Genomic DNA, 12,088 nt, shown 5'->3' with positions numbered 1-12,088 from the left:
ACCTCTGATAAAATAGTCCATTTTAAATGGGAAACAAAATCTGCTGTGTGTTTAGTTTCACCCGTGTTCTCGGTGTCTGTCTCGCTCCCCTCCTTTGTCTTGGTCTATCTCTCTATCCCTGTCTCTCCCTTCATCTCGTACTCTTTCTCTTTCCCCATTTCTTTCTCTATCACCCCCTCTTCCTCGGTCCCTCTTGTCTCGCTGTTGTGTGTCTTCATGTCTTTTCACCTCTCTGCTTCTGTCTGCTTTATCCTGGTCTCTTTCAACTCTCCTATCATCTCCATATCTGTCTCTGAATCGGTCCACCTCCTCTGCTCTGTGCTGTGGATGTCCTCTTGACTCTTGTCCACTTCTGTTCCGTCTGTTGTCTGCCGGTCCTTTTTCGGCATACTTCTCATATGCCACATCCTCCTCCTCCTCCTTCACTCTGACTGGGGATGACATTGACATCTCAGTCCATGCCTCACGTTTATCCTCCTTTAATGTCTTTTTCTTCTCTTCTTTTCTCCTTTTCCTTTTTATCTTAAGTACAACAAGACCAAAAATAGAGCCATTTAGTTGTACCTTAAAAACTAAATACAGAGTGTACACAAGAGATGCAACCTCTTTTCACCTTTTTTTGGCTTTTTCAAAAGGTACAGCATCCTCTTTCTCAGATTCTGACTCAGAGGAGGAAGGAGGGGGCACTTTGGGAGCGCAGCCCTCTTTTTGCAGTTGTTCAGTGATATCATCTATGTCATCTGAGTCTTTAGGTGGCCGATAATTTGCTACATGGTCCACGCGTATGGTTCGGCCTTTAATCTATAGAGAAAGAAAACAGAAAAAAAAAACAAATTAGTTCAATAGACCTATTTAGATTAAAGGAATGTTCCTGGTAAAATACAAGTTAACTGCAATCCATAGCATTTGTGGCATAATATTATCACAGAAAACACTTAACTTAACAAAAAAAAAACTCACAGTTAAGGTAAAGGCCTGGGTATACTTTGTATTTCTGCATTCTGGATCAGATTGCCCCGTCGACCACTTTGCCACTCAAGGTATAGGCAAGGTATGAGTTTGGAATGGCACACTACCCATACTTCACTGACTACATATGTCAATGGCAGACATAAGAGTATACCAGTATGAGGTAGTATGCAATTTCAAACTAAGCCACTCTCTTAATAGCAAGCACCGTAAGGGCGAGCTTTTGACATATGCACACTACATCTGCTTTGTGATAGTCTTTTAGTACAGTCAACCACGCTAACGATGTGCACATATGAGCACTTTCCACATGTCGAGAAAATCTGGGCCGCACACTGGCAGTATATGCAGACTGTGCTGATGATGAAATTGGCATCACAGAAATCAGCAACATGAACAACCAAAGTATACTTTGGCCTTAAAGGGATAGTTCACCCAAAAATTGTAATTCTCTCAAAATTGACTCACCCTCATGCCATCCCAGATGTGTATGAATATCTTCTGCAGAACACAAAGATTTTAAGAAGAATATTTCAGCTCTGTAGGTCCATACAATGCAAGTGAATGGTGACCAGAAATTTGAATCTCCAAAAGAATAAAAAGGCAGCATAAAAGTAATCCATAATTCTCCAGTTGTTAAATCTACATCTTCAGAAGCAATATGATAGGTGTGTGTGAGAAACGGATCAATATTGAAGGCCTTTTTTTATTGTAAATCTCCACTTTCACTTTTGGTGATCACATATTGCCATCTAGTGGGCAAGGAGGAGAATTTATAATAAAAACAGAACTTAAATATTAATCTGTTTCTCACCCACACTTATATCACTTTTGAAGACATAGATTTAAGCACTAGAGTTTTGTGGATTATTTTTATTCTGCCTTTCTGTGCATTTTTTAGCTTCAACATTCTGGTCCCCATTAACTTGCATTGTATGGACTTACAGAGCGGAGATATTCTTCTAAAAATCTTCATCTGTGTTCAGCAGAAGAAAGAAAGTCATACACATCTAGGATAACATGAGGGTGAGTAAATTATGAGAGAAAATTGAGTGGACTATTCCTTTGAAAGGAACTTACAATGGAAATGAATTGGGCCAGCTCATTAACATCAAAATGCATGTTTTTTCCAAAAGTATAGCCACAGGATACAAAAATTAGTGTTCGCTTGATTTTAGTGTGACATTTTTTTTGTTTACAGTAGGGAGCACTGTTTTACAAACATTTATTCTGCTGCATGGATCTGCACTGCCTGCCCAAATAGAAAGTTGCCATTTGGATTTAAGGCAGTGTTATGATCTGGGGTTCCTTCAATTGGTCAGGTCTAGGATCAGCAACATTATGCAGCAGTAAGATGAAGTTAGCGGACTACCTGAATGGCCAGGTTATCCCATCAATAGATTTTCTTCTTTCCCAACACCACTGGCATATTCCAGGAGGACAATGCCAAGATTCATCGGGCTCAAATTGTGAAAGAGTGGTTCAGGGAGCCTGAGGAATCATTTTCACACATGAATTGGCCACCACAGAGTCCTCACCTTAACCCCATTGAAAGTCTTTGGGATGTGCTAGACTTTAAAGAGTGGTTCAACTCTCCCATCATCAATACAAGATCTCGGCCAAAAATGTATGGCAATAAATGTTGTGACACTACACAAGGTTGTCAAAACCATGTTACGACGAATGTGCGCCGTAATCAAAGCTAAAGTCGGTCCAACGAAATAAGAGTATGTGACTTTCTTTTGGCCAGGCAGTGTATAAGCATTCAGTTGTCAATGCATAAGATTATTTAATGCAGTTAAGGCAGTTATTTACCTAATTTGGCATAACTGTTTTATAAATGTTATTTCCATGTTTTTGATGCATTTTAGTTAGTTATATAGAATTTTAGGTTTTTTTGTGAGAGTGAGAGGAGCAAAAAGAAAGCCATTGCATACGTCCTGTGTCTTCTGTCTATATATTTATGCATTTATTTTGCTACAAGTATATTCCAAACAAACTCCTTTCTTTTTATGATTTTTATGCTAGGATAAAATAACACAAAGATTGATAAACAGTTCAGAACATTTTTTTAACCACTCCCCAGATTTCATATTAGCATACTACAGCTGTGGCAAGTGGTTTAGGACATCTACTTTGTGCATGACATGAGTCATTTTTCCAACAATTGTTTACAAACAGATTGTTTCACATTTAATTGACTATAACAAAATTCCAGTAATTCCAGCTTAAAGTTAAGTTAACTTAACTTTAAGCAGCTTGGAAAATTCCAGAAAATTATGTCAAGTCTTTAGACAATTAGCTTCTCAAAGGAGGTGTACTGAATTAGGAGTGTACATGTGGATGTATTTTAAGGCCTACCTTCAAAATCAGTGCCTCTTTGCTTGACCTTATGAGAAAATCAAAAGAAATCAGCCATGACCTCAGAAAAACAATTGTGGTCATCAACAAGTCTGGTTCATCCTTGGGAGCAATTTCCAAAAACCTGAAAGTACCACATTCATCTGTACAAACAATAGTACGCAAGTATTAACACCATGGGACCATGCAGTCATCATACCGGTCAGGAAGGAGATGCATTCTGTCTCCTAGAGATGAATGTCTTTTGGTGCGAAAAGTGCAAATCAATCCCAGAACATCAGCAAAGGACCTTGTGAAGATGCTGGAGGAAACAGGTAGACAAGTATCTATATCCACAGTAAAACGAGTTCTATATCGACATAACCTGAAAGGCTGCATGGGGACAAAGATCTTACTTTTTGAAGAAATGTCCTCTGGTCTGATGAAACAATGGCTATATTGAAGCAACATCTCAAGACATAAGCAAGGAAATTAAAGCTTGGTCGTAAATGGGTCTTCCAAATGGTCAATGACCCCAAGCATACCTCCAAAGTTGTGGCAATATGGCTCAAGGACAACAAAGTCAAGGTGTGGAGTGGCCATCACAAAGCCCTGACCTCAATCCTCAAGCAGAACTGAAAAAGCGTGTTCGAGCAAGGAGGCCTACAAACATGTCTCAGTCACGCCAGTTCTGTCAGGAGGAATGGGACAAAATTCCAGCATTTGACCCAAGTTAAACAATTTAAAGGCAATGCTGCCAAATACTAACAAAGTACATGTAACATTCTGACCCACTGTGAAAGTGATGTAAGAAATAAAAGCTGAAATAAATAATTCTCTACTATTATTCTGACATTTCACATTCTTAAAATAAAGTATTTATCCTAACTGACCTAAGACAGGGAATGCTTTCTATGATTAAATATCAGGAATTGTGAAAAACTGAGTTTAAATGTATTTGGCAAAGGTGTATGTAAACTTCTGACTTCAACTGTAAATACATGTGAAATAGAGTACATTAAATAAAACAGGCATAGTATACAATATGATGCATAACATTTAAATTAATATAAAAGATAACACACCATTGTGGTCTTTTCAAATATTGCATATTTGTACTGAATTCAAGGTTTCTTGTGCTGAGCACTGTTGGTACATTATCACTGCAATACAACTAGCAGTGAGGTTTGGCAATTTGTTTGTCTACACTCATAAAATATTGCATGTCAAGAGTTTTTTGTGAGATATTTTACTGCAAGCTTAGTGCAAATGAATTGCCAAACCTCATTGATATTTTTAATGCTAGGATAACATTCACTATACATATTAAATTATGTACACCAAGACAAAACACAAGGTATACTGTATAATGTGAGGTATCAGCATATTACATAAATATTCTAATAAAAATGTATGTGTTTACAGTTTCTAATGATGTACTTGCTGATTTCAGAGTTTTTGTGCACAAGACGAGTAAAAGAGCACAGCGCCTGTGTTTGCTTGTTGATTAGCGCCACCAACACACTGAATTGTGCAGCAGCAGCAGTGACTCTGGTAAAATGACAAAAAGCTCATCTCATTACTCAGTCTGTTTTCATCACAGTTCGGAAGAAATATATTTGAACACCTCCCTACAAAAGAAATCTTCTGATTTTTGGACCCAGTGTGAAATGCACCATGGGAATTCATTGTTCCTAGTCAAAAGCTCATTCAGAACGGACAATCGTACCAACATTTCGGTCTTGGTTTGAATAGGCCTTAAGGTTGCTGTACAATGCATCTGAAGTTTAATAATGGAAATGTATGTTTATATTTTTATATAGTTGAGAACTATATAAAATAATAAAAGAGTATGTTAGGTATTACTGGTAATTGTTATGGCTGGATGATATAGCATATAGAATATTCACAATATAATCATGATCATTTTGCTGATGATATAAAATTAAGCAATATTGTAAATATTGCAATGATTTTAATACACGCAATATGATGATTTTTATTTGGCCATTACGTTTTATAAAGAGTCAATATTCTGAAAAATATCAAGATATAATTTTTGTAGCCATATCGCTCAGTCCTAGTAATTGTATATGGTAATAGTATGTATGGTCGTTTATACTGATGCACAGTACAACACAGGTCTCAACAATAAGGATGAGCTATATAATATTTGATAATACATGTATAATTACTGCAAATTAAAAACTTAAAGAAAACATTTAGTGAATATTGGCAGGGCAAGTAAAAATCTTGACTACTGGCCCAAATGGGCCACAATTGAATATGTATAAAAAATGTATTCACCTTGATTCCATTAAAGTTATCCACAGCCAGAATAGTGCTCCTTTGATCCCCATAGCACAGGAAGCAGAATCCCTTTGATTTGCCAGTTTTCTTATCTCGAACCAGGTTAATGTTTGCAATCCCTCCATACCTGAGATACACAAGTACTAATAAAATACTATTAGTACTTGTACTGATTTCTTTAGCAAGGATAGATATGTTTGAGATGTAAATAAATAAAAATGTGAGCTTGAACCAATAGGACCTACTGCGAGAAAACACAGATGATGTCTCCTTCGGTCAACTCATATGGGAAGCCACCTGCAGATTACAACATGTTTTAAGTCAAATAGCAGCAATACAATACTGAATTTTTCACTGATCTATAAACATTTTATTTGACAGAAATCACTGACAAATTATTCTGTAAATCTTGAAGTTGTTCTCTTTGATATGGCAGAGTTTCGCATTAGGCTTGGCTTCAGAACCGATCATAATTTAAAGCTTCTAAAGGCATCTTTACACAGCCGAGTTAATCATGCTCTGTGCCTGCTTTTATGTAAAGACACAATGCAGCATAAAAGCCAGTCTAAATTAAGCCTGCTCCAACCCATCGCAGAGCAGCCTAAATCTTTGTTTTTGTCACGATAGATCTTATGTTCATTCATTTAGTTTCATTTTTAAGGCATCATTTCATATTTTCATTCATTTAATATTTCTATATTCAAAATGTTATATTTAAAACAATAATCTCATATCTTGTATGCAATTGTCATTTCTGTGTGAATGCATTTAAGCCTGCTCTGAGCCGGATTAAACAGTCTGTGTAAATGTATCTAAATTCCAGTTTAAATGGAGCTTCTGTGCCACCTTGTCAGTGTAAAGATGGCTTAAGAGAAGGTGGAACAGATACAATAAAAATAAAAAATAAAATCATTTAGATGTTATAATACATGGTGTACCAGCATGTGTTTCTACAGAATGACTAAGACTTTAGAGAAAGAGGTGACTGCCGCCACCATCTGGCTGAAAGCACACTCTTTGTTTGGGTCAAGTCCCAAAACCTCATCAGCTGCCTGCCTGTCTTGTGAGAATTTTAAAACATCATATGCATGTTCTCAATGTGCCTATGCTGCTCAAAAATGCAGTCTAGGTAGGCAGACTGGGTTATGGGATATGATGTTATAAGTTGAGTATGCTATCAAGTTAGGGAATTAATGGGGGCAATGGTTGACTCTGTGCATGTATATTTTGCTTTGTTCTGTGTTATGTTTATGAATTAACCAATACAGATTTTAATCTGAAGTGAATGCCAACAAGCTGCTCACCGATGTAGATCCAGGCACTGTTCATATAGACTGAATGCCAGGACACATTGTCTTTGATGCCCAGTTCAGCTTCTCTTTCATTCAGTTCATTGATGAGCTTCACTTTGGTGAGGGTAGTTTTGTTTTTCTTTGCTTTCAGTAAAAATGTTAATCACAAAAAAAAAAAAAAAAAAATAAAAAAATAAAAAAAAATATGAAATGACTCCCAATAAAATATTCTGCTATAAGTGATGATTTTTCTATATATTCTTCAAATAACCATCGTATTTTATCTGAAACTCTTCATTGACATTTTTGTTGACTTGGTTAATAAAAACTAACTTTTGAAAAAAAATGACTAGGGAAAGATTTTTTGGGTGTTGGATACAGTGCCACAAATGTGGAACTGCCATAATTTTTGAAAAATGCATAGAAATAATTTTCACAAAGAAATTTTAAAAAGGTTTATGTAAAACATTTCAAAATCAGTGTGATTCAAAGTTAATGGGATCTTCAGTTCAAATCTGTTCGTTTGAATAAAAATCAACCCCTGTGAATTTAAAATGCCACAAATTAAAGAAACACCCATAAACATCTTAGTGTTAATGAATAAAAGTGTATTTTATTATAGTCTATATTAGCAGTATATACTGTATACAGTCTTATATTTTACAACTGATAATGTCATAAAAGTGAAAACTGGACAAGAACTATGATCTGGTTATTTTGAAGGCTGTGTGTCGAGTGCAAGAGGAAACAGAAAGCAAATAAAGGCATCTGCTCTGTTTAATGTGCAGAAAAACATATACTCTGCACTTCACATCCATGAAGGAACATTTGCTGATGTCTAAGACCTTATACAGTTTCTTTGGATTAAATTGACATTCTCAGTCTGTTGGGATTAATTTCAGGATGTTGATCAGGAATTGTGACGGGCTCACTGCAGTGTAAATGGACATGCAGTGTCCTGTCATGAAGTCTTACAGCCGGACCAATAGGTGTTTGGTCTGTGTGGCATCTGTCCGGAGTCTTGGAGTGTGTCATACAACACAACTTGTCTTTAATATATGCGAAGACCACAGAGATCTGATTCCTCACCTCCCGCTGCCAGCAGGCATAAACAAGAGGATTGATCAGGGAGTTTGTGATTCCTAGCAGCCAAAGATGGTTCTCTAAGAAGTGATATAGTTTACAGGTGGGACACAATGCCTGCACAATACTGACCACAAAGAAAGGGCACCAGCAGAGTGTGAAGCAACCCACCAGAACAGCAACAGTCCGCAGGGCTTTTACGTGACCCCAGTAATGTCCGGGCGGTAGAAAGCGTGAACCCATTTGCCGTATACGCTGCTGGTGGCCACAGGCAATTTTCAGGATGTCCATGTAGAAATAGATAAAGACAGAAAGCAGGGGGAAGAAAAAAGCACAGAAGATTACAATGATGCTCTGTGGTTCTATGACAGAGAAGAACGTACAAATATTTTTATAATTTTCCTGCTGCATTGGCTCCACTATGCTGGGCAAAAAGCCCACAGTTACAGAGCCCAGCCAGAGTGGAATCAGACTTCCAGCAACCATCTTCTTGCTCATTAGCTGTGAATAGTGCAATGGCAATTTTATGGCTACATAGCGATCCAGCGATATTAAGAACATGGTGAGGATGGAGGCAGCAGTTGGTGCAATGACGAAGGCCATGCGCAACAAGCATGTGCCCTTTTGCATAGAGGCCGTCCGTCCTTCAAGAGCATCAGTGGCAATTCTAGTGATGGCTACACCCACTAGGGTGTCAGCAATGGACAGGTTTAAGACAAAGCACCAGCTATGGTAGCCCTTCTTGCAGATGAGCAGGACCAGAGCAATGGCTACTAGAAGGTTGGTGGAGATTATCAAAATGGATCCTGCACAAAGAATATACCCCATGGTTGTTACTATTCTTTCTATCCCGATGGGGGTTGTAAGTACTGGACTAGCCGATGTCACTCTGTACTGTTCCCTAATTTTTTCTGAGAAAGTCTCCAGAGTAGCATTGAACATTATCATCATTTTGTCAAATGTATTTTACTTTTTCTGTACTCCACAAGTTCAAGTTAAGAGGACCTAAAGTTCCAACAGACAGATACTATCGGTTTAAAGAGGAAATGAGGACAGACAGATTTATCTTTGCTCCCACAGGTAAGACATTGATCATTTTTTGCTGCAGTGGTTTAAATTCTCTGACCCATGTTCTCTCTGGCTGTCATCCAGATCCCATCAATGTTTCTCAAGAGCATACTTCCTTCTGGAAGAGACTGTTATCCATAAGGTTTTGATTATGAAATTAAAGCATAACTTTACTGAACTAATAAGACAAAGCTTGTCTTATTGACAAAAAGGATTGAATACTTGCAGATTAATTCCTTTAATGAAAATCCTGGGAAAGTCCATTCTCATCATCCTGGAGAAGTCCAATAAATTCAGCAGTAAACATATTCCAAAAGAGCATAAATATGTCCAGAACAAAGATTCCAAGTGGAATAGTGATTCCTGTATTAAGGCTCTATCAGTACATCTTTGAGCCAATCGGGAGTGGCTCGAGGATAAAGACCAAGCTCACTTAGAACTTCCACCAAAAAATGGGGTAATCCATTTTGTTGGCTGCAATATCCGCAGTTATTCAGTCTCTATACAGTCCAGCGTTAGTTGTCATCCATTGATAACTCTGATCATGACTAACTTTAAACAAACTAAAAAGGGGAAGAGAAACTGAAAAAAGTGGGAGAGAGAGGGTTGGGTTTAGAGACTGGGCTGGGCGGTGGGTTGGGGGATGGACTCCAACAGCATAGCTGTAATTACTCATGAGTGAATGAACTATGAATAAACAAAATCTCTCATGGGTGAATAAACATTTACCATATAAAATCCAAACCCCTCCAATTTTATGACAGCCAAGGTAAATGCACATAAATGGATGTATTTTTTGGGAAACTACTTAGGATGAATTAATTACATTAGCCTTTATATTATAACTGCAATAATGAAGTAACTCCTTCAACTTCCCTCTCGAGTCATGTGAATAATTGAGTCAAAGCCTCCAAGTGCAATGGACTTAAAAACACACAACTTGTTTTGAATTTGTACACAGGCCTCCATACTGAGGAAAGAACGTTTTATGACAACGCTACACAATAAAGCTTGACTCCCACTGGCCAACAATGCAGCAGTGTCATTCACCCCTACTAGACTGTTCAGTGCTATTGAAAGCCGATTTTTGTCAGCAGTTGTTGTGCCCACCTCTCTGCTCTCTGAAAGTTTTTGGATGCTGCTAGTGTCAAACTGTGCCCACCCCTCACCTGCAAATCATTGGCCATCTTTTCCTTGAGCTCGGTAAAGATCTGAAGATCAATTCTGAAGCAGTGGGCAGTTTGTTTAGAGGTCTTGACTGAAAATGTCTTTAAAGAGGAGATTACTCTCCACGTTGTTGTGCTGTGTGTACTGTGTGGCATCACTCTTCTGCCTTAACCCGGACAGAAACAACTGTGTCTCACATGGTGCCCGGTGAGTTTTTGTTGGAGTTGTGTATTTTCTTATGCTAGTCTGTAAGATTCAAGATATGTTGGTTTGCTGGTCTTAGCTTGTCATCCAGCCTGATCAGGCTTGTCTGTTAGCATAGAAGGGTTTTGGGTGCTTTTCTGCTGGTCAGATTGGGTACCAGCTTTGCCAAGCTGGGAGACCAATTTTAACTAGCGAAGACCAGAAAACCAGTTTATTCTGGATGAAGATGTTTTTTGTCCATAAGGAATATTGATCATTAAGTGATATTTTGTGTTTCTGAATCTTACAAAGACATCAGATTGTCTTTTACCTCTTGTTTGAGTAAGAATGTAAAAGTTTGGGGGCAAGGGTAAGGTGTCTCAGATTTGGTCATGAACAGCATTCATAGAAAATCATAAAAACCTCTAAGAAACTAAGAAAGCAATTAGTCTAAATGTATTTTCTACACTTTATGGGCAGTGCATTCAATCCTGTTGTGGAATAACTTCATCTGAAACTCAAGAAGTAATCACTTTTGTAAAGCAACATCTCTTGTGTTTCTCATGGTGTTGTAGGAATTTGGTATCAGTTATTCAGCAGCTGTACCAGCGTGTGATGAGGCTTCTACGCACCACTCTGTGACTTTTCTCAAACAAGAGGGAAGCTGAAACCACAAGGATCATATTACAGAATACTTATCAAGAGACAGTATAACTGATATAAAGTAATGGTCATCAACTTTAAAAGATATTCCCCAACATGATTAAAGGTGCATCTGCTTAAAATGGGTATGTGTGTTAAAATTAATGGTCCATAAATAATACATTTTACAAAAAGAACTTGCATATTAAGCCATATGAATGATTAACAATGGAAGGTAATGCCATTTTATTTGATCTCTCTGCAGGTTGAAGTGTGCATTTGGGAATGATGCTGTTGTCTTTGTGAGAGGGTAGTCCTGATAAAGAAGGAACATTTTACTTAAAACTCCACGCAATATGCTATATCAAAACTTACAAAAATGTAATACACAGACCGAATGCTTAGATAATATAGAGAGAGAGACAATATGTGATTCTTTGGTTGAACAAAGAGACATTATTATAAAAGTTATTTTCTTTGCAGTCTTGAGGTGTGACATCCAGTGAAAAACAGAATTTCTTAAACTATGACCTTCATAATCCTGAGGGATAATTGTTATAAAAGGAAGGTTATGTGTACAACTGAAGTTAAATGCACAAGGCCTGTGGGAATTTATATTATTTGGCTAGACGTATTTAACAGGGAAAAGAGTGCAGACTGTTGAATACATTATTATATTCCTTACTAAGTTATATAAAATGTCAAAATGTTTAAAAATGAAATAAACTTGCTAAATGTTGTTCAAAGTGTTTAATATGTGATTATTTTATAGACCTATTTTTAATTTTATTTTTTAATGCAATTCATATGTGCTGGTCAACAGAAATTGAAAAAATCCAAATTCACAACCCAAATTTAAAAGTGGATTTAGGCTACATCCACAACACCAATTCTGAAAAAGGTTGGGAAAACAGCAGCCATACATCAACACTGTGCAGAAGCACTGAAGTATCCCATGTCTTATGGTTGGAGTTGGCATCAGTTCATCCTCTAAGTCTATAGGCTAATAGACTGAAGTGATATTTGGCTAGCGA

At 37.3% G+C, this 12,088-nt stretch overlaps 1 protein-coding gene, 1 long non-coding RNA gene and 1 pseudogene across 2 annotated transcripts; 1 reads left to right on the top strand and 2 right to left on the bottom strand.

Moving 5' to 3' along the window:
• Positions 1 to 57: 57 nt before the first annotated feature.
• LOC127624911 (RNA-binding motif protein, X-linked 2-like) lies at positions 58 to 7,315 on the bottom strand (annotated as a pseudogene).
• Positions 7,316 to 7,608: 293 nt separating this feature from the next.
• Positions 7,609 to 9,603, bottom strand: LOC127624624 (glucose-dependent insulinotropic receptor-like). The gene has a single exon (XM_052099421.1). It carries the CDS (start codon positions 8,943 to 8,945, stop codon positions 7,776 to 7,778), a length of 1,170 nt encoding a protein of 389 aa, XP_051955381.1. The 5' UTR covers positions 8,946 to 9,603; the 3' UTR covers positions 7,609 to 7,775.
• Positions 9,604 to 10,195: 592 nt separating this feature from the next.
• Positions 10,196 to 11,704, top strand: LOC127624554 (uncharacterized). The gene is made up of 3 exons (XR_007968192.1): positions 10,196 to 10,436; positions 10,988 to 11,200; positions 11,320 to 11,704. It is a non-coding gene; the product is annotated as an uncharacterized LOC127624554 (long non-coding RNA).
• The last annotated feature ends 384 nt before the right edge of the window (positions 11,705 to 12,088 follow it).

The sequence above is a fragment of the Xyrauchen texanus genome, chromosome 31 (genome assembly GCF_025860055.1).
Source record: "Xyrauchen texanus isolate HMW12.3.18 chromosome 31, RBS_HiC_50CHRs, whole genome shotgun sequence".
In the NCBI taxonomy this organism is placed as follows: Eukaryota; Metazoa; Chordata; class Actinopteri; order Cypriniformes; family Catostomidae; genus Xyrauchen; species Xyrauchen texanus.
Note: the sequence above shows the minus strand (reverse complement) of the source record. Positions and strands in the feature narration are given on the sequence as shown.

Excerpts from the sequence above, each read along its gene's own strand:
- LOC127624624 (XM_052099421.1), bottom strand. The coding sequence starts at position 8,945 with ATGATGATAATGTTCAATGCTACTCTGGAGACTTTCTCAGAAAAAATT.